Below are 21000 nucleotides of genomic sequence, written 5' to 3' on the forward strand. Positions count from 1 at the left end.
AACTTGTTGTTGTTCGGTTTTAATGTGTCTATGACAGATGAAGCCTGTGAGCTTTTCAAAGTCAAAAGCCAATTTGAGAAAGCTGATTTTATGTATCCCTGAACAACAGTTCTGAAAATACAGCAAATGCATCTACAGTTCCTACAAGGAGAATTAGAAAATTGTGGCTAAATGTTTGAATTCTGCTATAGGCCTTTGTTCTCTTACTATATTTACTTTAGTGGTTCAAACATCAAACTGGGCTTCTGACAGCTTTGTGATGATATATTTAGAAATGGTTTTGTTTTTTTTTTGAATTGTTTCATTACTAGCAGTCACATTTAGTGTGAGAGTGTCCAGAGGTCAATAAAAAATGGAGCCATGCTGTGCTAGCCATAGGGAAAAATAAAAAATAACCAATAATTTGTGTATAAAATTTCTTTGTACTTCCAGTCAAAGCAGACACACTACTGAAGACCTTACCATACTGAGAAAATATCTAATCTTTGTGATTTCAGAATATTTTTTTGTAATGGAGCTGGCCTTAGTTTTGGCCAGTATTCCTTGTCCATTTAACTGCTGCATCCAGAAATACTGCAGTCTATTTTCTCACTATGTTTTATCATACATTCATCCATATACTGCCTAGACAACATGCCAAAAGTATGGTGTTTGTTTTGGTCAAGATGGTTTTGTTTTACTTCGGGTTTTCTTGTTTGTTTTTGGCTTCTTTGTTTTATTTTTCCAAATACCAGAGTCTCTCTAATCCTTGTGTCACTTTGAAATGTTTTAACTAATGGAATAAAACCATATGTATGGTTACTTGTTGTATTTAGCAGTGACATTAGTAATAGGTACATCTTTCTTAGTAAATCTGTCAAGTAGCATATAACTTGAGAGTAACATCATGTTTGAAATTAATTCCAATAAGAGTTTAGGCTTTTTGTTATTGTTGTTATTTGCTATGTGGTTTTTTTTTTTATTATTTTTGGTTATTTTTGTCTGTCAATGGCAGGGACTATTCTCAACACTTTTTAAATATTGTGCAGTTATTGTTTAGAATTGCATCATATTAAGTCATGTTTCAACTAGTTATAAACTGAAGCATCATAAATGTTTGCATAGATTTGTACAAAGAAAAGGAAAAACAAAGCTGCTATGAATCTATATTAGTATTTTGTTCCCACAAAGGACTTTTTCTTTAATGAATATATGTCCTTTATCTCTCTTGTGCATTTGATGTTTCAAAAATCCAGCTAAATAAAGTACATAATTGTGCAAGGTGAAAAGACAGATACTTTTGGAATGTTGATGATGTCTCGCCTTCAAGATTTTCTCAGATATTAGTACTGAAAACTTGCATATATTTTGAAGTTAATTTAACATTTGTTTTCACACTTTGTAGAACTTAGATAATTAGGACGAGGTCCCTCAGATTGTGTTTGTGTCTAAAACCACTCTGTGGATGTGAATCTAGCTTCAGTTACAAATAGCTGTACAAACTCCAAAATAATGCCAATGAAAGGAACATGTATTGCTGTAGTAGTCATTTGTAGCTGCCTGTGCCTGGGAAGAAAAGAGATTAGTATTCTCTGAGAATTTTCTCAACTTGTTAAATGCCTGTTTAAATACTGTTGATGAGTTTAGTGTTGAAGAGATGTTCTGCCATGACTGAACAAATTTTCCTAGTAATTTAATCAAAGGATTGCTACGGGTTTATATGTAAATTAAAAAAATGACATTTCTAAGATTTACTTTTCAATAATACGAGAAGGTGACTGTCACTCTGAGAACTGAATTCTGACTCCATAATGTCGGATTTTGCAGGAAGGTCCAAATTCTCAGTGTTGTCCCAATATGGAGGCCAAATGCCATCACGTGATTCTGTGAGGGTGTTTATACTTTTGGATCATAGGAACCCCTGAAGTCTGTAAGTAGCAGAGACAGACATTTCTGTTTGCAGAGGCAGCAGTCAGAAAGTAGGAAAGCAGATGCTGGACTGGTAGGCCAAATGGAAGGAATGCGTGACTGCGGGGCAGCCAGACAACACCTTTCCTCAGGCAAAGCAGAGACCCCAGCACCAGTGTGAGGGTTTGTGCTGATATCCCCCTCCTTGGTGGGACACCAGCTTCAGCGGTTGGTGTGGTTGAACTCTCTGTGTGCGCTACTCCTTTCTGCACAAGAGGGCAGTGGGAGGGAGCAGGTTGAGTGGGGTCACCGTGACTTTTAGGGTATGCCTTGACCCATGAGGTATGTTTATTTTAATGTTATTTTACTAATCAAAATATTGAAAACATGGCATAAACAGGGAAGGCAGTATTACCTGTACTTTTACTTGGTTTTGAAGAACTGCATCACTACTTAAGTGCAGTCTCAGCTATTACTGCAGGAGAATCTGTGGGAGTAAAAGTGAGATCCTGGTTTTGAAGACGAGTGGACGCAATCACTGTTTGATTCAGTGGGAACTATAAAAAGCCAGCCAGGCTGAGATGAGGCAGAGAGTGACTGTTTCAGAATTAGAGGAATTTGTTGATGGAATGGCGCTTGGCATAGAAGAATTCCCATGCTGACGGCTCTGTGTGCCATCTACTAGATGGGATTTCTTCTTGGGGATGAGGAGAGCTTTAAAAATTATTTTTGACAAGGAAAATAACTACAGGATTGGTCATGAAAGGATAGTAGTAAATGAAAAATGCACTAAAAAACCCCAAAGGGATAACTGTTGCTGAAACCGTGGGAAGCTCTTCTACCTTTTTGTTTGTTTAAAAAATGCAACAACCTAATTCATTTATACAAAAAAAAAAAGCTAGGAATGCATCGATTCCCATGAAGGCACAGGACATATTTCAGTCCTTTGGTATTGCCTTTCTGAGAACGTGTTAATTTATTTTATTTTGTCTAGAGGCAAAAAAGGTACTGCCTATAGCAGGTAATCCTGCAGAAATATGATCATCGTAGTATTGCTTATGTCGATTCCTGCTGAGAAATTACAGGGGAAATCGGCTCAGAACTTGCCTAAGTGAGTTTTGCTACTGAAACGCATTTAGATGGAAGTGTGGATCTTGTAAGATGTAATCAGTTTGCCTTCTGGTGTCATGGTTATGTTTGCAGCAGGATTATAGCTTTGCAAGTGCTATATCTGTTAGGGAACAGATATAAAAAGCATTTGAATGTAATTTGAAGAAACACTTTAGACTCCTGGGGTAAAATCTGTTTTCGGTTGCTAAGTCAAATTTTTAGTAGTAGTGTTGAGTAAATTTTATATTTAAATTTTTATCCTCATTTAAGAGAAATTAAAATAATAAATCTTGGATACAAAGTATGGTATGAATGCTGGAAGAGGATTCTAAAAATAATAGAACATTGTATGTTTCCTAGTCTACGTAATATTTGTTAAATTTTGAAAGTGGTCCAAATTTGGGCTTTTTCCAACAAAGTGAGAAGGAGACTGCATAATTCTCAGCTGAATTTAAGTGTAATGTAGCAAATAAGTACTGGTATCCGTTCTAGAAAGTTATTTTAAGTGGCCTCTGTTCTAAGCTGTAATTGTTGAATTTCGTAAGTGTCATAGGATATTTGGGAGTAAGGAGAATGAAAAACTCATGGCACAAATTATATGAACGTCCCTCACAAATGTGAAAGCTAGGATAATTATATTATCAGGAAAAAACCAAACAAACAAAACCCAAAAACCAAACACAAAAGCAACTGTTGTAGAGGGAAATATTTCCAAGGTTGTAGAATAAAGAGATCAAAAAACTCCAGCACTTTCATAGTCCATAGTTTATTCTGTACATTCAAAACTCAATTTTGCGAAGTTTTGTTATTTAAACTTTTGCATAAAACTGTCTCTTTTTTATAGTTTGCACTAGTTGCATTGACTTAATTGATGGGTGAAGAGAGATACACTTACTTACTTTGTATTTTAACTTAATTATTTGGACTTCTGTTAACTAAGGAGGCTGGCATTTCATAGAAAGCATGAGTCTTACTGAGTGTGTTGTTGCAATAAATATAGTAACTACTATTAGTTTGGAAATGTATTTAGGGAAGTCAGATTCAGGAGTTTTCTATTGTAAGCACCCTGGAGGGAGAAGGATTGTCTATGCTTTTCTGACCTCAGACAACAAATTTAGGGGCTCATATTTCCCAGTAGCGACTGGACCAAAACTAGATCCAAACTTACATCAAACCTTTCTTTATTATATTTATTTCGCTATATTTTGGAAGGTGTGGTGTTTTGTTGTTTTTGTTTGTTTGTCTGTTTTCCCCCATATGTCTGTTGTTTTTAAAAGGGGAAAAGAAAAAGTCATAGACTAGTTCAAAAAGTACTACCTGGGCTTTGTTATCAACCCTGGAGTTTTTAAACTACACAATGCCCTTCTCTCATTTTGAAGATGAATATATTCTTAATAAAACATGAGAAATTATCAACTTAAAGCAAGAGGAAGAGTTGCAGACATGATCCTAGCTATCAAGATGAAATGAAGTTTTCTTTGATGTTTTCTGGCAAAAGCACATGGTCTTTACTTTTTGTCCTCCCAGTGCCACAGCTATGGAATAGAAATTGATCCTGTGTCACTTTCCAGGAATAATTTCTTTATCAAAACAGGTGAATCCTAATTCCTTTGGGATGTTCTCTAAAGAAGTTACCTTCTGACTCATTTCAGAAAACTGGCTTTGATTTCTGCTGTTGAGTAATTTACTAACAACAGAGTACATAATTTTCTTCTCAGCTCTGACCTTCAATTTATTTGTTTATTTATTAATTTTCAATACATCTTCAGTGCTTAATCTGAGCCTAGTTCTGAGCTTTCCCTGTAATGATGTTCTGAATGTGATTTCGTCAGTGGTCTTTGCCTATAGTTCTTCACCGCTGGTGGATTTAGAGGTTACTGAGTAGCTTTGTGTGTGGTGTTGTGTTCTCACTGAACATGTGCTCTTATGACATGAGAGGAGGAAAGCTGTAGTTCAAGGCTAAAACTGACATTTATTCAGTTGTGATTTCTGAAGAAATGCATTCAAAGATGTCCCAAGCAATGGACTCATTTTCCTGTGATGTGCAGCACAAGAGCCACAGGCTGCTATTTTCAAGATACGGAAAACAGCAGCAGTAATAATAACTCACCTGTATTTTCAGATCGGAAGATATGGAGATAGTCGGCTGATTAGTAGTCGGGGAACTAATCCCCTAGACACCCTTTCCAGAGGACAGTTATTGACATAATACTGCTTCACATGAAAAAATACATTTCGTAGCATGTTGCTGGGATGCTGTGTTAGGATTTGTAGATGTTGCTTTGATTTAGTTTGTCAGGGGTGACAGTGAGTGAGATATTAGGATGAATGAAGGACTAGGCATAATATTCTCAAGTTTTTTTTCCACCTATCACGTGTTTCCTGTAGTCGGTTGTTTATTCTAGATATAGTGGGGTTTTGTGTTTTTTATTTTGTTTTGTTTATTTGTTTTGTTGTTGTGGGTTTTTGTTGTTGTTTTTTAATGGTTTAATTCCTTTCACTCAGATGTGATAAATAGAGGAAGAAACACATAAATGTCCTTGGTTCTGCCTGGCCAGTTGTTATCTTACATTCTTTCCAGGTGGGTGACACTAAACATAGTGAAAGGATAAGATGCCTCAAGTATTGATCAACAGCAAGTGGAGCAAATGTTGATTTGTTTTGGTTACTAGGCAGAATTGTAATTTATGGGATGCTATCTAGTATCTATAACTTGTGGGGAAACTTGAAATGGTACTGGAAGGAAGAGGCACATTTTAATAATCCTATTAGATAAAGCTTTTGTGGCTTAAAACTGGTTTTCAGTCCCTTCCCCTTTCTCTTCTATAATCAAGAAGGTCTCCAGTCCTCTTCAGGTGATATGTTGCAGGCATCTAATAGCCTGGGCATTGGCTTATAACCTGAGAACAGTTATTAGCTGTTCCTTCTTAAAGTTATATTTTAATAGTCAAGGTGGCAGGAGGATGATGCCAGAGCTTGAGGTAGAACCATCAGAGTTAGTGCTTTATTTCCTGAGGATGGTCAGCTAAGCGCAGATCAACTGGAAATGTGTGAGTCTGTGTACTGGGCTGCCAGTGACTGCAGTCAATTAGGATCTTAGTCTGTCCACCCACCATTTCTTATGAACCTCAGTTGGTTCTGGTTCAGTACAGAAGCTGAAAGCTCCAAGGGGTAAGAAAGAAATATGACCATGTTATACACACTGACATTTTATATTTGTATGTCCATAAATAGATATATGTGAATATAATTATTTTAAGTTGGCATGAACATGGAATCACAGAATGGTTTGAGTTCAAAGGGACCTTCAAAGACCATCAAGTTCAATGCCCCTGCCATGAGCAGGGACATCTTCAACCGGATCAGGTTGCTCAGAGCCCTGTCCAGCCTGGCCTGGAATGTCTCCAGGGATGGGGCATCTACCACCTCTCTGGGCAACCTGGGCCAGTGTTTCACCACCCTAATTGTAAAAAATTTCTTCCTTATATCTAGTTGGAATCCACCCTCTTTTAGTTTAAAACTGCTAGCCCTTGTCCTATTGCTACAGGTCCTATCCAGCTCCAGTTTAATAAGCTGTAAGTCATCAACGCATTCTAGGACATAATTGGTATTATTTACGGAATTTAGTTTAAATATCATTTAGAACTGGATTTTCTTTACCCAGGTTAGAAATTTTCCTAGTTTTTAGATTTGTTTTCTTGATTTTAAAACCAAAGTTATTGTAGATGCTGTCCAACTTCTGTGTTTTGCTCTCGGAGAACATTCAAGCAATCAAATTTTGTTCATGTCAGTGCTCTTGGTAACCAAAATTCCACACTTGAATATGCACACTGGGAGTGGAACTGTACATAGTGCCCTGGTATTACTTGACACAGTGATAATAGCAAGTTCCCAAAACCCCCAACCAGAATCTGGGATAGAAGCAATTAAATATGCCTTCCTTAGCTAGGGTAGTACAGGAAGATGCAATATCTTTCTGTGAATGTGAAGAGAGAAAATTACATTCAAACTCTAGTCTTAGCCAATAAAGCTTAGAGCAACCTAACTTTTTGTGGAATGATGCCTCAGGCAAAGCACAAGTGACCCAGAAAAAAAAAAAAAAAAAAAAGAAAAAAACCCCACAACCCTAATGCTTTCATGATTCTCTTTATCCATTGCTTTGCCATAAATTGCAAGTCCTTTCAGAGAGATACTTGGAGCCTTAGGGCTTTTTGTAAAGTTCTCCTAGTGACTGTGTTACACTTATCCCATAGGGCTAAAAGAAACTATATTTTGTCATATCTCCCCATTCACATCACAGACTTCTTAAAGATCAAGTCTTCCAATGTTCACAGCAAATGACTCGCTGCCAGTCCACGGTGTGCTTAAAAATTAAGAGAACTTTTGATGTATTCACACAATGGATGCATTCAGTTGAACGGATTTTCCTTGAAGTGATAGACTGTGAACAAAATGAAGCTAGTTCATTAAAGTCTGTTATTTTTTCATAATTTTTTGTCTGCATTTGGTTTAACTCAGGTTGTGTCTTAGCCACACTGGACTAGTGAAGTGATTTTTTTTTTTCCATCTGGTGTAATCTGCACATGCAGATCTACCATTTTCTATTGGAATTGTCTCCCCAGGGAAGTGGTGGGTCTCCCAACATTAGACACTTTTAAGATTCGGCTGGACTGTGCTTTTGCCAAGAAATGGGGTGATCCTTGAGGTCCCTTACAAACTGGTGTTCTATGATTCTATGATCTCATTTTGAAGAGACATCTTCAGAAATGATTATGCAGCAAGTCTGTGCAAATGTAAAGAGCACCTGCAGCTTTAGCATTATTCAGTATGGCTCAAGGGCTGATCTACAAACGTGTATGCATGATTTAGGCCTCAGAGCATTTCTTAGTTCTTTTTTCTACTTTTTTAATCTGTGGCATGGGGGATTTTTTTCTTTCCACATTTTCTGTCTGGAGTGGATGCTGATTTAGGCTTGTGGCCAAAACTGTTCTTGGAAGTCAAAAGCTGACTTATGTTCCTAACAGAAGTGCTGATATGACTGCTTCTTGGTGTTTTTCAAAAGACATTTTCTGACTTGGTAAGGTAGCCCCATTTTGCCAACCAGAGCAGAAGCAAGAGAATGATGGTCTTACTGAAGTCTGTTGAATTGGAAAGTATTGACAGACACAGAGACTGCTTCAGGAATATGTTGATGGAAGTAACTGTAGTTACTCCAAATGTGCATATATTAATGTCGTACACGGAAAAGCCTGAAATTGTTATGAAGAAGCTTTCTACCTGCTCAGGGATGCATCTTTGCTGGGCTTCTGTTGTTCCCAGTGAGGGAAGATGTGAACAGGCCCTTCTGGGAAGGGGCAGTTAATACTTATTGACGGGAAACCAGCATGCACCACAGTGAAGAAACATTATCGTTCTCTTGCACAGCGTTTCCTAATTCGACCTAAAATGTGTTCCAGTAATTATGCAGAGGAGAAAGAAAAAAAAAAAAGTTTTGCATAGTGTTTAAAACTAAGAACATAAAGCCATGCAAAAGGTATGAATTAGAACAAAAAGACAAAGTAGTGGTGAGTCCTCTATCGTGTCCATCCCAAATATACAAGCAGAATGACAGTGTTGGCCTTGGCATTGTGGACAGATCTGACTGTTGATTATGGACCACATTTGGGTACTAACTGTTTTCTAAAGGAGATGACTTGGGAGTATCCAGATGAGAGGAGGGCACTAAAAACTTGCCAGCTGCAACAGCTGTGTCTGCCATTTTTGAACTGTATGTAGGAGCTTGGGTACCATATGTACAGTGAACCTTCATGTAGTCTCTGCATTTGCTTTCTGGGTTACCTTTTTACTTGCCTTTTTTCTATAACTTTCTGTGCTTTGGGCCAGATCTGGTAGCTCCAAAATGACCTAGAGGGACACTGCATGCAGTAGCATCCACACGTTCCACATTGCTCTGGTTGAACTGGGAGTTGATGCAGGTATCTGTCACTTTTACCAGAAATGGCTTTCTGTTTGTATCGACTGAAGTAATGGTTTCCTGGGAAATCTGCAAGATAATTATTTTTGGTGATAATAAGGCTGTTAAGTTCTGCATTTTTTGCATGAAAGGGGTTGGTAATGTAAATCAGTGCAAATCACCTAATGTAATACCGTGTTATAAGCTTAGTAAAATGTGCCCTGAATTTTGAATAGTGGGGGAAAAGGGATATTAACTGCTTAGGGAACATGTATTCCCACAACACTTTTTTTTTTTCCTCTGTATGCAATCCGTCTTTTATTATTGTTTTAACAAAACTTTGAGCTATGTTATGTACTCTGTTGATATCATGAAAATCTCAGCTTTTGTACTGATACAATACAAAATTGATTGCAGACTGATATTATGCAAAATAATGTTAAAAATGAAGCCTGGCAAGCAAAGTGATCCTTGGCAGCTGCCACCCTGCTCACTGGTGCCATTCAGTGTCCCAGATACGCTGGAAGTTTGACAAGATGCAAGAGCGAGGGTTTAATTAGGCCACAGTTTTACTAATTCAACTAATATGAGAGTTGTGCCTCAATCGCCCACAAACAGCAGAATGTTACCTCTTCCTCTCTCATTCCCTATTTGGGAAATGCTCGTGGTCTTGCACGTGGTTCTGGGCCACCACAGGTGTGATGTTTGGAGGGCTGATGCTGTGGGATTCTCTAATTCCTGCCTTTGCCTGAGAACCAACTCTTAAAGGGTTGTGCCTTCCGCTAAGTCTGCTTTCAGTTCTGGCTGAGTGAGAAAAGGTTATTGCTGAAGTAGCTTCTAAATTACTATTATATGACCTGTGGGGCAGCCCAAATAAATCACTGTGCCCTGGCCAATGTAGGGATTAAAATAAAAAATAAAATATTTGCAGTATTGAAAACCAGGAAATATGTATGTCCTGTGGATGTGAAAATACGAGTAGCTGCTCTGCGACTGAAAGAAGACTGACAGAAGTTTGGGGAAGGAGGACAGTGGCTCCCATGTGCAAAACTGAGGTACCTCCACAGCTAGGACCATGGTCCTTGCTCCACTGTCTGGAGTTTACAGGGAGCTATGACTTTGTTTTCCTGTCCTGAAAGGCAACATCCTCTCTTACTGTGGCCTGCCTTTGAAACGATTGAAGGATTAGGCTTTCAAATCTTCAGGCACAAGAGAAATCTACTGGAAAGTTATCATCAATGTTACCTTTATCAGCATCATGATAATTTAAAGGAGATAATACATACCAAATAAGTTGTCCTGGTCCACAGCATGTGGGAGAACTGTTCTGCAGGACCTGTGATGTAGTACTAAAGCAAAGATATGGGCAAATTTGGTGTAGTTTGTTAACTGATAGCTCTCCTTGAGATAAGAAATGAGCCCGTCTAACTTGTTTCTCATCAGAACTTCCTGCAGTGAGAGGATGTCATGCTAACAGTGTCTTGTGCTGTTGTCAGAGGATTGCTCTTATCTACCTCATGGATTTTGGATGGATTTAGAAAGTATTTTATAACCATAATGTGAACAAAACTTAGGAGGTCAGCTCTTTGTCAGAAGCCTAATGTACTGCCACATATGATGAGAGATGCCCTGTGGGTGCCACTGCTGGATGCCAGGAGAGAAGCTGACCTCATCCTGTGCTTAAGAATGCTGGGGCGGAAGCAACATGTAGCTGTGAGACTGCATTCCCTAACTGGAAGAAGTCCAAGAATAATGTACGGCAAATATCCAGATTTTTTTTTTTTTTTTAATATCTTAGAGATGTGGATTTTTGTTCAAAGTTTTCACATTAAAAATAGGCATTCAAGGTCTCTATAAACTGAAGTTCAGAAGGTTATCAAGCATTAATGATTGCGGATGATGAACTCAACTTTTCCTTCAGATCTAGTTTTTTACCTCAAATCCTATATTAAAAAAAAAAAAAAATCCAAACCCAAAACAAAACTACTGTTTTTTTGGATGTATGTCAATTTGCAGAGAAGCAAAGTTGACTTTGTCCAATTTGTCCTGCTTGGTAGACATATTGTAATAAAAGAGTAGATATCCACTCTTAAATCTCCAACATCAAAGCAGATTATTCAATAACAGAGATACAAAATGTGGAGTATGTTATTTCTGTTGACAAAGAAGGGAAGGAAGGGTGGAAGATCTTTTTGTGGTGCTCACTGTTAACTTGTGTTGTGGAAAGAGCCCTAGATACCGCAAGGGGAACTCACCTAAGGGACTAAGTCTGTTGTAAAGTGCAAGGCAACTGCCATGGATTTTATTTTGTTTCCATTTGGAATATATATTAAAACATCTTCTAATGATGTTGTGTACCTTTATTTCCTGTTATAGAAACAGTAAATGTAAAATCTTATGAAATTTTCATATTTTGAAACCCTTATTGCTGTATTTATCCCAGGAAGGGCCAGGGGAGGCAGGAGGTTTTCACCTCCAAAGACGTGTTTTCAACATGTTATTGCTGTGTTCCATGAACTGCTGGTGTACTGAGAAACCACAGATGATGGGAACCCCAGACCATATGGCCAGGCTTGTTCACCGAGTATTAAGGAATTTACTTTCTGCACCCTGTGTTTTTCAGTTTCATGGAAACCTTCTAATGTACTAAAAAGGATCAGATAAGTGCTGTGTGTGGTTTGGTTTACTTCTTTAAGGGATTTGCTAGGGTTTTCTGAAGCAGTTACTATTTAATGGACCTGTGTGAAAAAATGGCCTGGGATTTTAACTTACACACTCAACTGAAAACAAAGCCTTACGAAGCATTACCAGTTACAGACTCTCAATTGCCATCTTTGGAGATTTTGGACTAATGTTAACAGTTACAATCTCATCAGTAATTTTAATCGGAAGTCCATTTTTAATATTAGTACCACAACCCAAGCCACGTAGATAATTAGTTTAGGACAAAAATAGCAAAACAACAATGAAAATTTAAGTCTGAGATGCTACAGGTTTTCAGAATATGATTGAATTTGCTTTAATGAGTTTTATAACATATGACTGTCATATATGGTTAATGGTTAATGATCCTTTGGGAAACCGACACAGTGAATTAGCAATACCACTAAACCAGAATATAACTGCGGTAGCAGTAGAAATGACCGATAGGAGACATTTGAATGTATGTGATCTGCCATCTCAAAAACATTTATAGACCAGCTGCCATTTAAGCAGTTCCTTGATTTAACTTATGTGACAATCATCTGCATTTGGTGAAAATGGAGGGAAACATGGAGCACTTTGCTGAGGAGCTGTAGCAGGTGAGGGAGCTGATGAGCTCAAAACCACAGCAAGCTGAGGACTGGTACACAGGGGCTGCACAGAAGGGCAGGCTGAGAGGTGAGTGGTTCGGTCTGGTGTGGTGGTGGTTTTTTTGTGTTGCGTTTGTTTGTGGTGTGGTTTTTTTTGTGGTTTTTTTTTTTTTTTTTGATTGTTTTGTTTTTGTTTTTCTGGTACATCTGTTATGCATCATCCCATACATGGAGTACAGCTGTAGAAAGAATGAACAAATTAAGATGCTTAAATTGTAATTATTTCAAGCCTAGGATTGCTGAACAATGTCTTTTCACAAAGATGTAAAGGTACAAATGGAAGAAGGTTAAAGCTGTGTAGCTCAAGTCAGTCTAATTTAAAATGAGCTGTAAGAGAACAAAATACATGTTTTATGTAATTAGCATCTTGAAACTTCATGTCAGTTTTGTGCTAACAGCACATACAAGACTTGTTTAAGGAGAAAGATGAGCAGCATTTTCTGAAGAGTTCAAGGTCACTAATTCTCTGAGTGTTAAACAGTGAAAATCTGTAAGCTGCTGCTTTCTGATGTGTGTTAAATATTTGGAGAATGAGTTAACTAGGTTTTTTTTTTTTTTTTTCTTGCTAAAACCTAGTATTTTAAATTCACTGTCACTGAAATACATATGCTATGTGAGAACAAAATGTAGACTGTGTGTTGGCTTATCTGTAGACATAAGCAGAGGTTGCCATTAAAAATCTTCAACAGTTGCCACATTTGAGAGATCATATTATGGAATCATAGAATCATTTAGGTTGGAAAAGACCAGCGTTCAGATGCGTATTTCATAGAGCAGTATTCAAAGTTGATATAGAGTATTCATTTTTTAGCATGCTGTACTGTGCCTTTAGAGATGCCTTTGGAGATCTGTTTCTGGAATATATTTTATGAATAATTTTTTTTATCCAGGTCTTGTAATATGAAATCCTGGGGTTGCTGAGGATATCACAGCTTATTATTGTTGTAAGTACATCTGTAATAAAACCTTGCAAAACTTTCTTCCCATAAATAGGATCAATCTCACTTTGAAAAGTTCATCATGAGTTCTCCTAGCACGCCCTCAGATCACTGTGTTTTGCGCTTTTGGTTTATGAAAAACGCCTGAACGTAGGTGAATTTTGTACACCTGAGATTCAGTTAAAAAATGACTTCTGCACAAAAATAATTGGATGAGCTATGCTGCAGATGAGTGAAAGTTTCAAGTTTCAGCTCCTGGGATGGCTGTCAGGTGCCTGGCTAGATGACTTCAGACATCCACATCTGAAAAGTCTCTCTGGCCAAAATAACCATCCTGTGTGTGTGACTGGACCTTTGAACCATTCCATTGGAGTCCCAAAGCTTGTAAGCATCTGTGTAGAGATGATGTTTGCACTGGGCTTTTATTTTGTAGAGATATGACTTTGTATGCATTGTTAATTTTCAGGTTTTTATACACTCCTCTGTAGCAATTTTTTGAATGCTGAACAGTCAAAACTAAGTGTTTCATAATTGTCAGAAGTCATCCTCTATAAACTATTCAGATATTGTCATTAAAATTAAAGTACTGATGGTTCTAACTCTATGTGGTTCTTTATGAACAGTGATTCCTTGTGGACAGCTTATTTTTATAATAATACATCAGAAATCCTGTAATTGAGAAGCAGTTAATGGAGAATAATTAACAGTAAGAAATAATAATTCTTGTTTGTGTTATCCAAACAAACTTTCCAGTGTGCCACTGGAGATGTTTATTAATCTAAACATGCATAGTATATCATTAAGGTATTTTCTTGCATGATTGGTTGATTGAATTAGTTGTTTACTGGGGGTGAGATGAAGTACATAAGAATAATGGGAGGCAGTGAAAAAGGAAAGAGAAATTGAATTTCTGCAGGAGATGTATTAGCAAAACAAATGAACAGTTTTTGCTAGGTAAAATCAGCATCCATTTTTGCACACCAGAGAGAGTTCATCATGTAGAGCATCATGTAGGGCTGAAGGTCAAGGCTTATCTGCTTGCTTAATTTTTTTTTTTTTTTTCAGTGATCCATTATCTACTCTTGCTCAGTTGGAGTCAGTAGCACTTCCAAAGAGGAAAACAAAAAGGAACTAAAGAAATGGCAACGAGAAGAGATTCTACATTGTATTGTAGCATTGTAATGTGCACACACCACCATAATAAAATTCAAGCACACTGAATAACCTAATTAGTGGCTCTAGTAGCAGTGAAGCAATTAAAAGAAATAGACATGTCTTTGATGTATACTGTAGATGGAATAGGAAGAGAGATGGGTTTCCTTCCTTTCTCCTGCCATTGTCACACAAATAGACTGGAGATACTTTGCCTACTGAGTTCAGTACTGTAAAAAGCAGAATAGCACTCAATGAGTGCTTTTTCACTTGTTTATTTCTGCTTTTTCCAAACTGGAGACAGTTCTGTATGAGACAAAAAATTATGTATTTTTGTTATTGTAGAGTCTGGGAGTGCTACCCATGGAGCTTTCTCTCTAAAGCAATTCATTCCATATGGGTGGGTTACTATAATTATATCTATACAGATGATGAATCCAGTTACAATAAGCAGAAAACAAGGCGGCTGTTTTCTCAGAAAAAATGCAGAAAAACTAAAGACCCAATCCAGCTATTAATCTAGCTTATTAATATGTGAACAGAATGACTGATACCAGTTTATCCTCCCAGATTCTCCATTTGTCTCTGGGCTGTTTTTCTATACAGCTAGTGTACATGGAACATGCCAAAACTGGTATATTACAGTTCCCTTCTCTTCCCCAAAATAATAAAAAATATTAACTTTTTGCCCAAGGCAAAAATGGCTACTTCCCATAGCCCTGATCTGAATGGGAATGATCTGTGTGGCTAAACTAAATGGTATCCACTGTATTATGTGCTGGAGGGCAGGAATAGAGAATGATAAACCCCAGTGGGTCCTCCTTCTAATGCCGTGCTTATCTCTCTGGAAATATTTTCCATAATACCCTCTTTCTTTTTTCCTGTTTTTGGCTGTTTCTCACTGTTTGTAGCTCCTTCTGATGTATCCAGGTGGGACAGGACTCTGCTAAAGTATATTTGATCTGTAGCAGATGCCCACATGCTCTAACCGGTATTTTTTGGCTTACTACCACATGAAAAGTTTTTCTGGATATTTCCATCTATAATCTTGCACAGCTCAAAATTCACTGAACTAGAAATCAAGCCTATGCTGAGGTTTGGGGTACTTCAGGTATTCCTTGCAACTGCAGGCTATGAGCTATGCACTCAAACTCATCTGTTGTGAAATAGCATGTAAATTCCTTGTCGCTGTGTCTATGGTTTAAAAATCATAATGTAGATAGAACTGTGAAATATTAAGCATATCCTTTTATGTACTTTGAATTTACAGGGACTTCAAAGTCAGTCCTCATTTATTGTCTGGTTTGTTTCACTTCAGAAATGACTTGAACTGTGAACAAAAAGGAGCTGACAGTATTTTCAGATGGGCACTTTATAGTTGTGCACTTTGCAACTATACGATAGGACTGTCTCTGTTGCCTTGAATACAAAATTAGCTGCTTGATATGTGCTGCTACAGACAGAGGAACAGATGTAGTAATTCTACTTTATTTACATGAAATCTCTAAAAAGGCATTTGCTGGCAGCATGCTAGGAATAAATACAGTATCAAATATAAACCGCGCCATGCTATGTTAGCTCATTCAGGTGTCAGCTGTGCCATTTAGATGTGGGCGAGAGCAGGGAGCCGGATCCCTCCCAGCAGCACTAGGGGTTCTCCCACACTTGCGCCCTGGCACCAGTTCGCTCTCCACGCTGCCCCTCGGCAGGGGTTTGCCTGTGGACATGAGGACCCTGGGACCTGCCTCCTGACCCTGGACTGGGGCTGCATAGGGGACAAAAAGGGACACGCATTCACGCACTTATAACACCCCAGCGAGAGGCCTAGGGAAAGCTGTCAGATGTCCTGATTTTTTATTTAGGGTTTTTTTCAAAGTAGGAGATTCTATTTTATGCCTCTTTTCCCCCTCCCCCTTACCCGCCCCCCCCCCCCAGGCCTTTCCCCTGAACTCAAATTTTCAAGCTTCTTTTTTCAAAGCCAAGACGTTCAGGAACTTAACTGAGACTAGGAAATGGTGGGGGAGGAAGGGATTGTTGAGGTGGGGGGGTTGCAAACCACCGAGAAGTTGAACACATCTGAGTGAAGAAGTGAGGCTTAAGTAAAACCCTGTGAGCCTTCTGAGCCAAGAATATAAGAACTGGTGAATACTGCTCAGCTGCCTGCCACTGCAAGGGAAAGATTTTCACGGGGGTCTGTGCCCTTTCCCCTTCCTCTCTCCTCCCCTGCCATTGTGCAAAGGCTAAGGAAGGAGATATCACTCCATTATGATAGCCCTTCGTCTCCCTCACTACTTCACTTAACAGGTTTTAGCCAAGCAGTTGCACATGTTAAATTGTTCCTTTTTTTCTCCCTCAGGTATTTAAACTTTCCAGTGTGGGGTTGGGGATGTTTATTCAGCTTATGAGCAAGCAAATGCATTAAAGATGAAATGCCTTGACTCTGAACTGCAGGCAGAAGAGGTGGGAGGAGGTGCAGCTAATTTAACTGGGAGGATGATTGATGTGTATATGTCAATTTCTATTAATATTCTTTTGAAATCACTGACGCAGGTGTCTTTCCCCCACCCCAAAAGAAAAGATAAATAGACAACAAAACAATCCTATCCTTTAATTCATGATACTCAGAAGCAGTTAAGCAAACTGTCATTAGAGAGTGTCCTCCACAAGCTGGCAAAAAACAGCTTATGGTGATGTTCTTACCACTTTAAGAACATCAAGATGCTCTAACAGAGCTATTCACTTACTGTTAAAATGTATAAAGCACAAAAAGCAGAATTCACCTACAGGTAGACCAGGTTAAATTGCTTAAAAATCTGCTGTTCCCTCATTAGACAGCCATTCATTGCATGAAACGAGCTAAACGTATTTGTTGAGGTGTAGCTATAAAAGTCGTGTTTAAAATGAAACAGAGTTGAGAGCCTGAATGCACAGCACTGTTATTCAGAAGTAGCTTCTGTAGCAGAGAGTTTCAACGGAAAGATGCTGTTTGGTTGGACACAAATCAGCAAACGTTTAGCTGAAGTGTGGATAATTCAAGCGTGCATGAAGAAATGTGCTTTCTGAAGAGACGGAACTCAAGAATAAAAGAAAAAAAAAATCTTCAAACATTTGCATCAGCCTTAGAGGACAAAGCAAGCAGCAGGATTTTAAACAGATTTGCAGATGCACTCTCTTTAGGCAGGCAGAATGCTCATTAAATGCAAGATGCTTCTGTGGCTCGTGCGTTTGCACGGAGGTAGAGGTTTGCGAGACTGACGTATCAGATAAAGTCAGAGTGGTTACCACACCGACGGTGTAGCAGCTGCATAATAAATGATGGAGAGAATCATGTTAGGCATGCCCACCTAACCTAACTTGAATCATGCGAAAGGGGAGCTGCTGGAATTCAAATAGACTTTCTGGTTCCCAGCAGTCGGCAGTAATAGAATGCTTTCGGGAAGATGACAGATGCAGGGGGAAGATGCTGTTTTGCACTATCTTGATTTGTTACGGCAGCCAACTTATTGGCATGATGGAGTGACAAGAAAAGCAGCTGGCATGGAAGGTAGGATTATCAAAGCTATTGCATCATTATGAATGTAATTAGAAACTGACCATGACAAAGCATATGCTAGATAGAACGAGCTGCTGCTGATGGCAGAGGATTTGTTGCTGAGGTCTTGAAACTCTGAAAACATTCCTTGTGCAAAATGGATTTTGCAGTTTCATTTATGCCTGTGTTACCCTTTCTTTCCTGTTCGCCTCCAAGCTTGGGGAATCGCCTGCTTGAAAGAGAGTGTTGTGTGAGGATGAGGCTGAAGAACAAAGTGTTTTCTAAGTCTGTAAAGCCTCAGGTAGACAGAAACCAATGTGAAACAAGACCGGGAAAAGCTCCTTGTGATTCACTAGCAATCTCTGATTGATATATTGGCATATTCAGGGATCCCGAGGAAATGAAGATGCATGTACTGAATGCTTTTGGTATAGTGAAAAGATATTATCGCAAGTCTCTGCTTTATAGTTAGTTTTTTTCTGACAGGTTTTGTTCCCCGTCGGTTTTTAGCTCTTGACTTTTATTTGGTTGTTCGGTATTATATAAAGAAAATACATCAATATCTCCTACAGGGTTTCTCAACAACTCCAGCATCTGTTTCAGCTATTGAACTGTATTCACGTTTTGCCAACTTGATGCCTACCCAGCTGGTCTATCATTTCTCGCTTGATTACTGCTCCTAATTTTTCTGTATCAGCTTCCTTCAGATAGGATTTTGAAAGCTGTTAATGAGAAATGACAGTAACTGCAAAATTATTGAGAACTGGAGTACTCTCTTATTTTTGAAACATCAGAGAGTATTTTCATATGCATTTTATTAAATTTGTACTCTGTGTTGCACTAAGGCTTTCATATAATCATTGAATTTAGCTGTGCATACTTTAGATGAGTTACAAGCATAACTTTTAACTGACTGTTTTGAGAAAGTCTGAGAAAATTTAAAGATGTTTCCTCTGATGTATGTCTTGTCTTAATATATGTTCCTTCCTCCTGTCTGCCTTCCCCACACCTGCCGCCCCCCACAACATATCTACTCTTTCTCTGTTATGGTGAGCAGTCATTAAGTGTATACTGTATATATTGAAATATACTTTATCACCACTAGGGTGAAACTGCTAAGCAGTTCTGAACAGGTGATTTGAACAGGTTTAAAACAGACATCAGCTCTATCAAAGTGGATCACCCTGGATGTAAGAAAAAAAAAAAAGTGATGTCTTCTAAATGTAAGACAGGACCTCTCCTTTCTTCCTCTTCAGAGGACCAAGAAGTATTCAAACACTGCTTGATAGCTCACAGGATAATATTAAACAGCTCACAGGATTATATGAAAAGATTTGGACTGTTTTGACTTACAAAATGCTTTCTTTCAGTGCGACCTCCCTTCTTCGTTAGGATTATCATTTTTCCAAGGTTTATCAAGAAATTTGTTACAGTGGATCTTTTTACTTTTCTGACTTTATTTTAAATTACTTTGCTGGCTGTACTTTATGTAGTCTTGTCAAAAGAGGATCAGGCTATTGAACACTAAATGTTGCTGACTAAACCTGTAACAGTTTTAGAAAGATAGATGCTTCTAGATACACAGCAGTAAATCAGCCTCTAGAAAGTTTGAAGGTAAAGATCAATAAAACGGGTATACTGTTAACTAGTTAGACCATGTCCCTACTTTGATCACCTGTGAGAGGCATTTTAAATTATTTTGCAACTACTGGGAGGGGGGATGCACTTGTTAGTGGAGAGGATCACTATGGGGATTTTATAGCCAAAAATAGTTCTGTATTTTTGATGACAAAAAAAAAAAAAATAGTGATTCTGTTTCAGAGAAATTCTGTTTAATTTATCAATAATTTGACCTTGTTGGTGATGATGAAACCATAGAGAGAATAACCCATATAAACAGCTTAAGTGCCATTCACCTTTTCAGAGCAGCAGTACAACTGTTTTATATTGCTTGTACTATATTTAAACTCCTGAAGCTGCTACTTGCTCCTTGTCTCAAGAGTGCTGGCTGGCTATCATCACCCAGTAGTTACTTTAAATGATCTTTTCCTTTTGATGCCAGTAATTGTAACTGCATGCCTGTCTGTGGCCATCATCCAGCTGACAAATGATTTTATAGGTTGCTTCTGTTTTATCTATAGTATTTGATTTTAGTTTTCTGTTTCACCGATGAATTGAGATGACACTAGATGGAGCTAGCTGTTGATTATAAATAGAGCCACAGTAATACAGGCCTGTATAATGAGCAAGCCCCTGCATATGATGATTATTATTAAAAATAACAATTTAAAATGTTAAGCATTGAATTAGCCAAGAAATTCTAGATCTGGTGGAGTTAGAGGAAATAATTAATCTATTTCCCTTTCATTTTTTTATTCTATAAGCTAGTAATCCAAAGATGAAAAATAATAGTAACAAAAAAGCATCTACATTCAACAAAGAGGGCTGGGAAGCGAAAGAACAGAAACAGAAGAAGAAAATAGAAGAGAAGCAGCAATAAGAGCCAGCAGATGTTTCCACTGGAGATATGTGCTAATATCTAGTTGCGTATCTGTCTTTAGCCTGATACACATAGATTTTTCTCTCATCCTTACAGAAAAATCCTCTTTCCATTCTGTCATCCTGAATTAATTTATAGATCTGACATCTTGCACTTTATATTTAGATACAAAACGAATGTTTTCAGATCTCTTTTTGGAAGAGTGATCTAAAAGGTGTACAAGGACACAAGAAGTTGCCATGCACATGTTGGTTGACCATAATTCAGAAAAAATGTAAAGGGTTATTTATTGACTGAGGTGGAAACTGGTTCTATGTGTTCCTTCACATGATTTTAGTTATCTCAGTCAGGGATAAGAAATCTGTAGTCCTAGACAGTGCAACAAAAAAGACAAATACACCCACTTCCACACAGATTTACAGATATGTATTATGGATATTGTACATATATTAATTTAACAAAGAAGAGAGAGAAATTGGGATATATCCTGATACTTAGGTACAGAAACTGAAGAAGAAAAAGCAGGAAATAAATAAGAAGTGTGAATACAGAAAAAGAGACAGGCAAAAATGCAG

General features: G+C 38.0%; 1 protein-coding gene and 1 long non-coding RNA gene across 12 annotated transcripts in view; both read left to right on the forward strand.

Annotated features, from left to right (window-relative positions):
* DMD (dystrophin) overlaps nucleotides 1-21000 on the forward strand; it is a 1243922-nt gene that overhangs the window by 88050 nt on the left and 1134872 nt on the right. For 9 of the 11 annotated variants that reach the window (XM_071812091.1, XM_065859817.2, XM_071812107.1 and 6 more), the window contains exon 1: nucleotides 17919-17937. The exons of 1 other annotated variant lie outside the window; for it this stretch is intronic. In XM_071812091.1, coding sequence (XP_071668192.1) covers nucleotides 17931-17937 — 7 coding nt within the window. In that variant the 5' untranslated portion in view covers nucleotides 17919-17930. Of the gene's footprint in view, nucleotides 1-17720; nucleotides 17938-21000 lie in introns of those variants that run through there. One more of the 11 variants, XM_071812115.1, reaches the window with a different exon arrangement.
* Nucleotides 11618-14506, forward strand: LOC139827017 (uncharacterized). The gene is made up of 3 exons (XR_011737195.1): nucleotides 11618-12331; nucleotides 13194-13247; nucleotides 14307-14506. It is a non-coding gene; the product is annotated as an uncharacterized lncRNA (long non-coding RNA).

The sequence above is a fragment of the Patagioenas fasciata genome, chromosome 1 (genome assembly GCF_037038585.1).
Source record: "Patagioenas fasciata isolate bPatFas1 chromosome 1, bPatFas1.hap1, whole genome shotgun sequence".
Lineage (NCBI taxonomy): Eukaryota > Metazoa > Chordata > Aves > Columbiformes > Columbidae > Patagioenas > Patagioenas fasciata.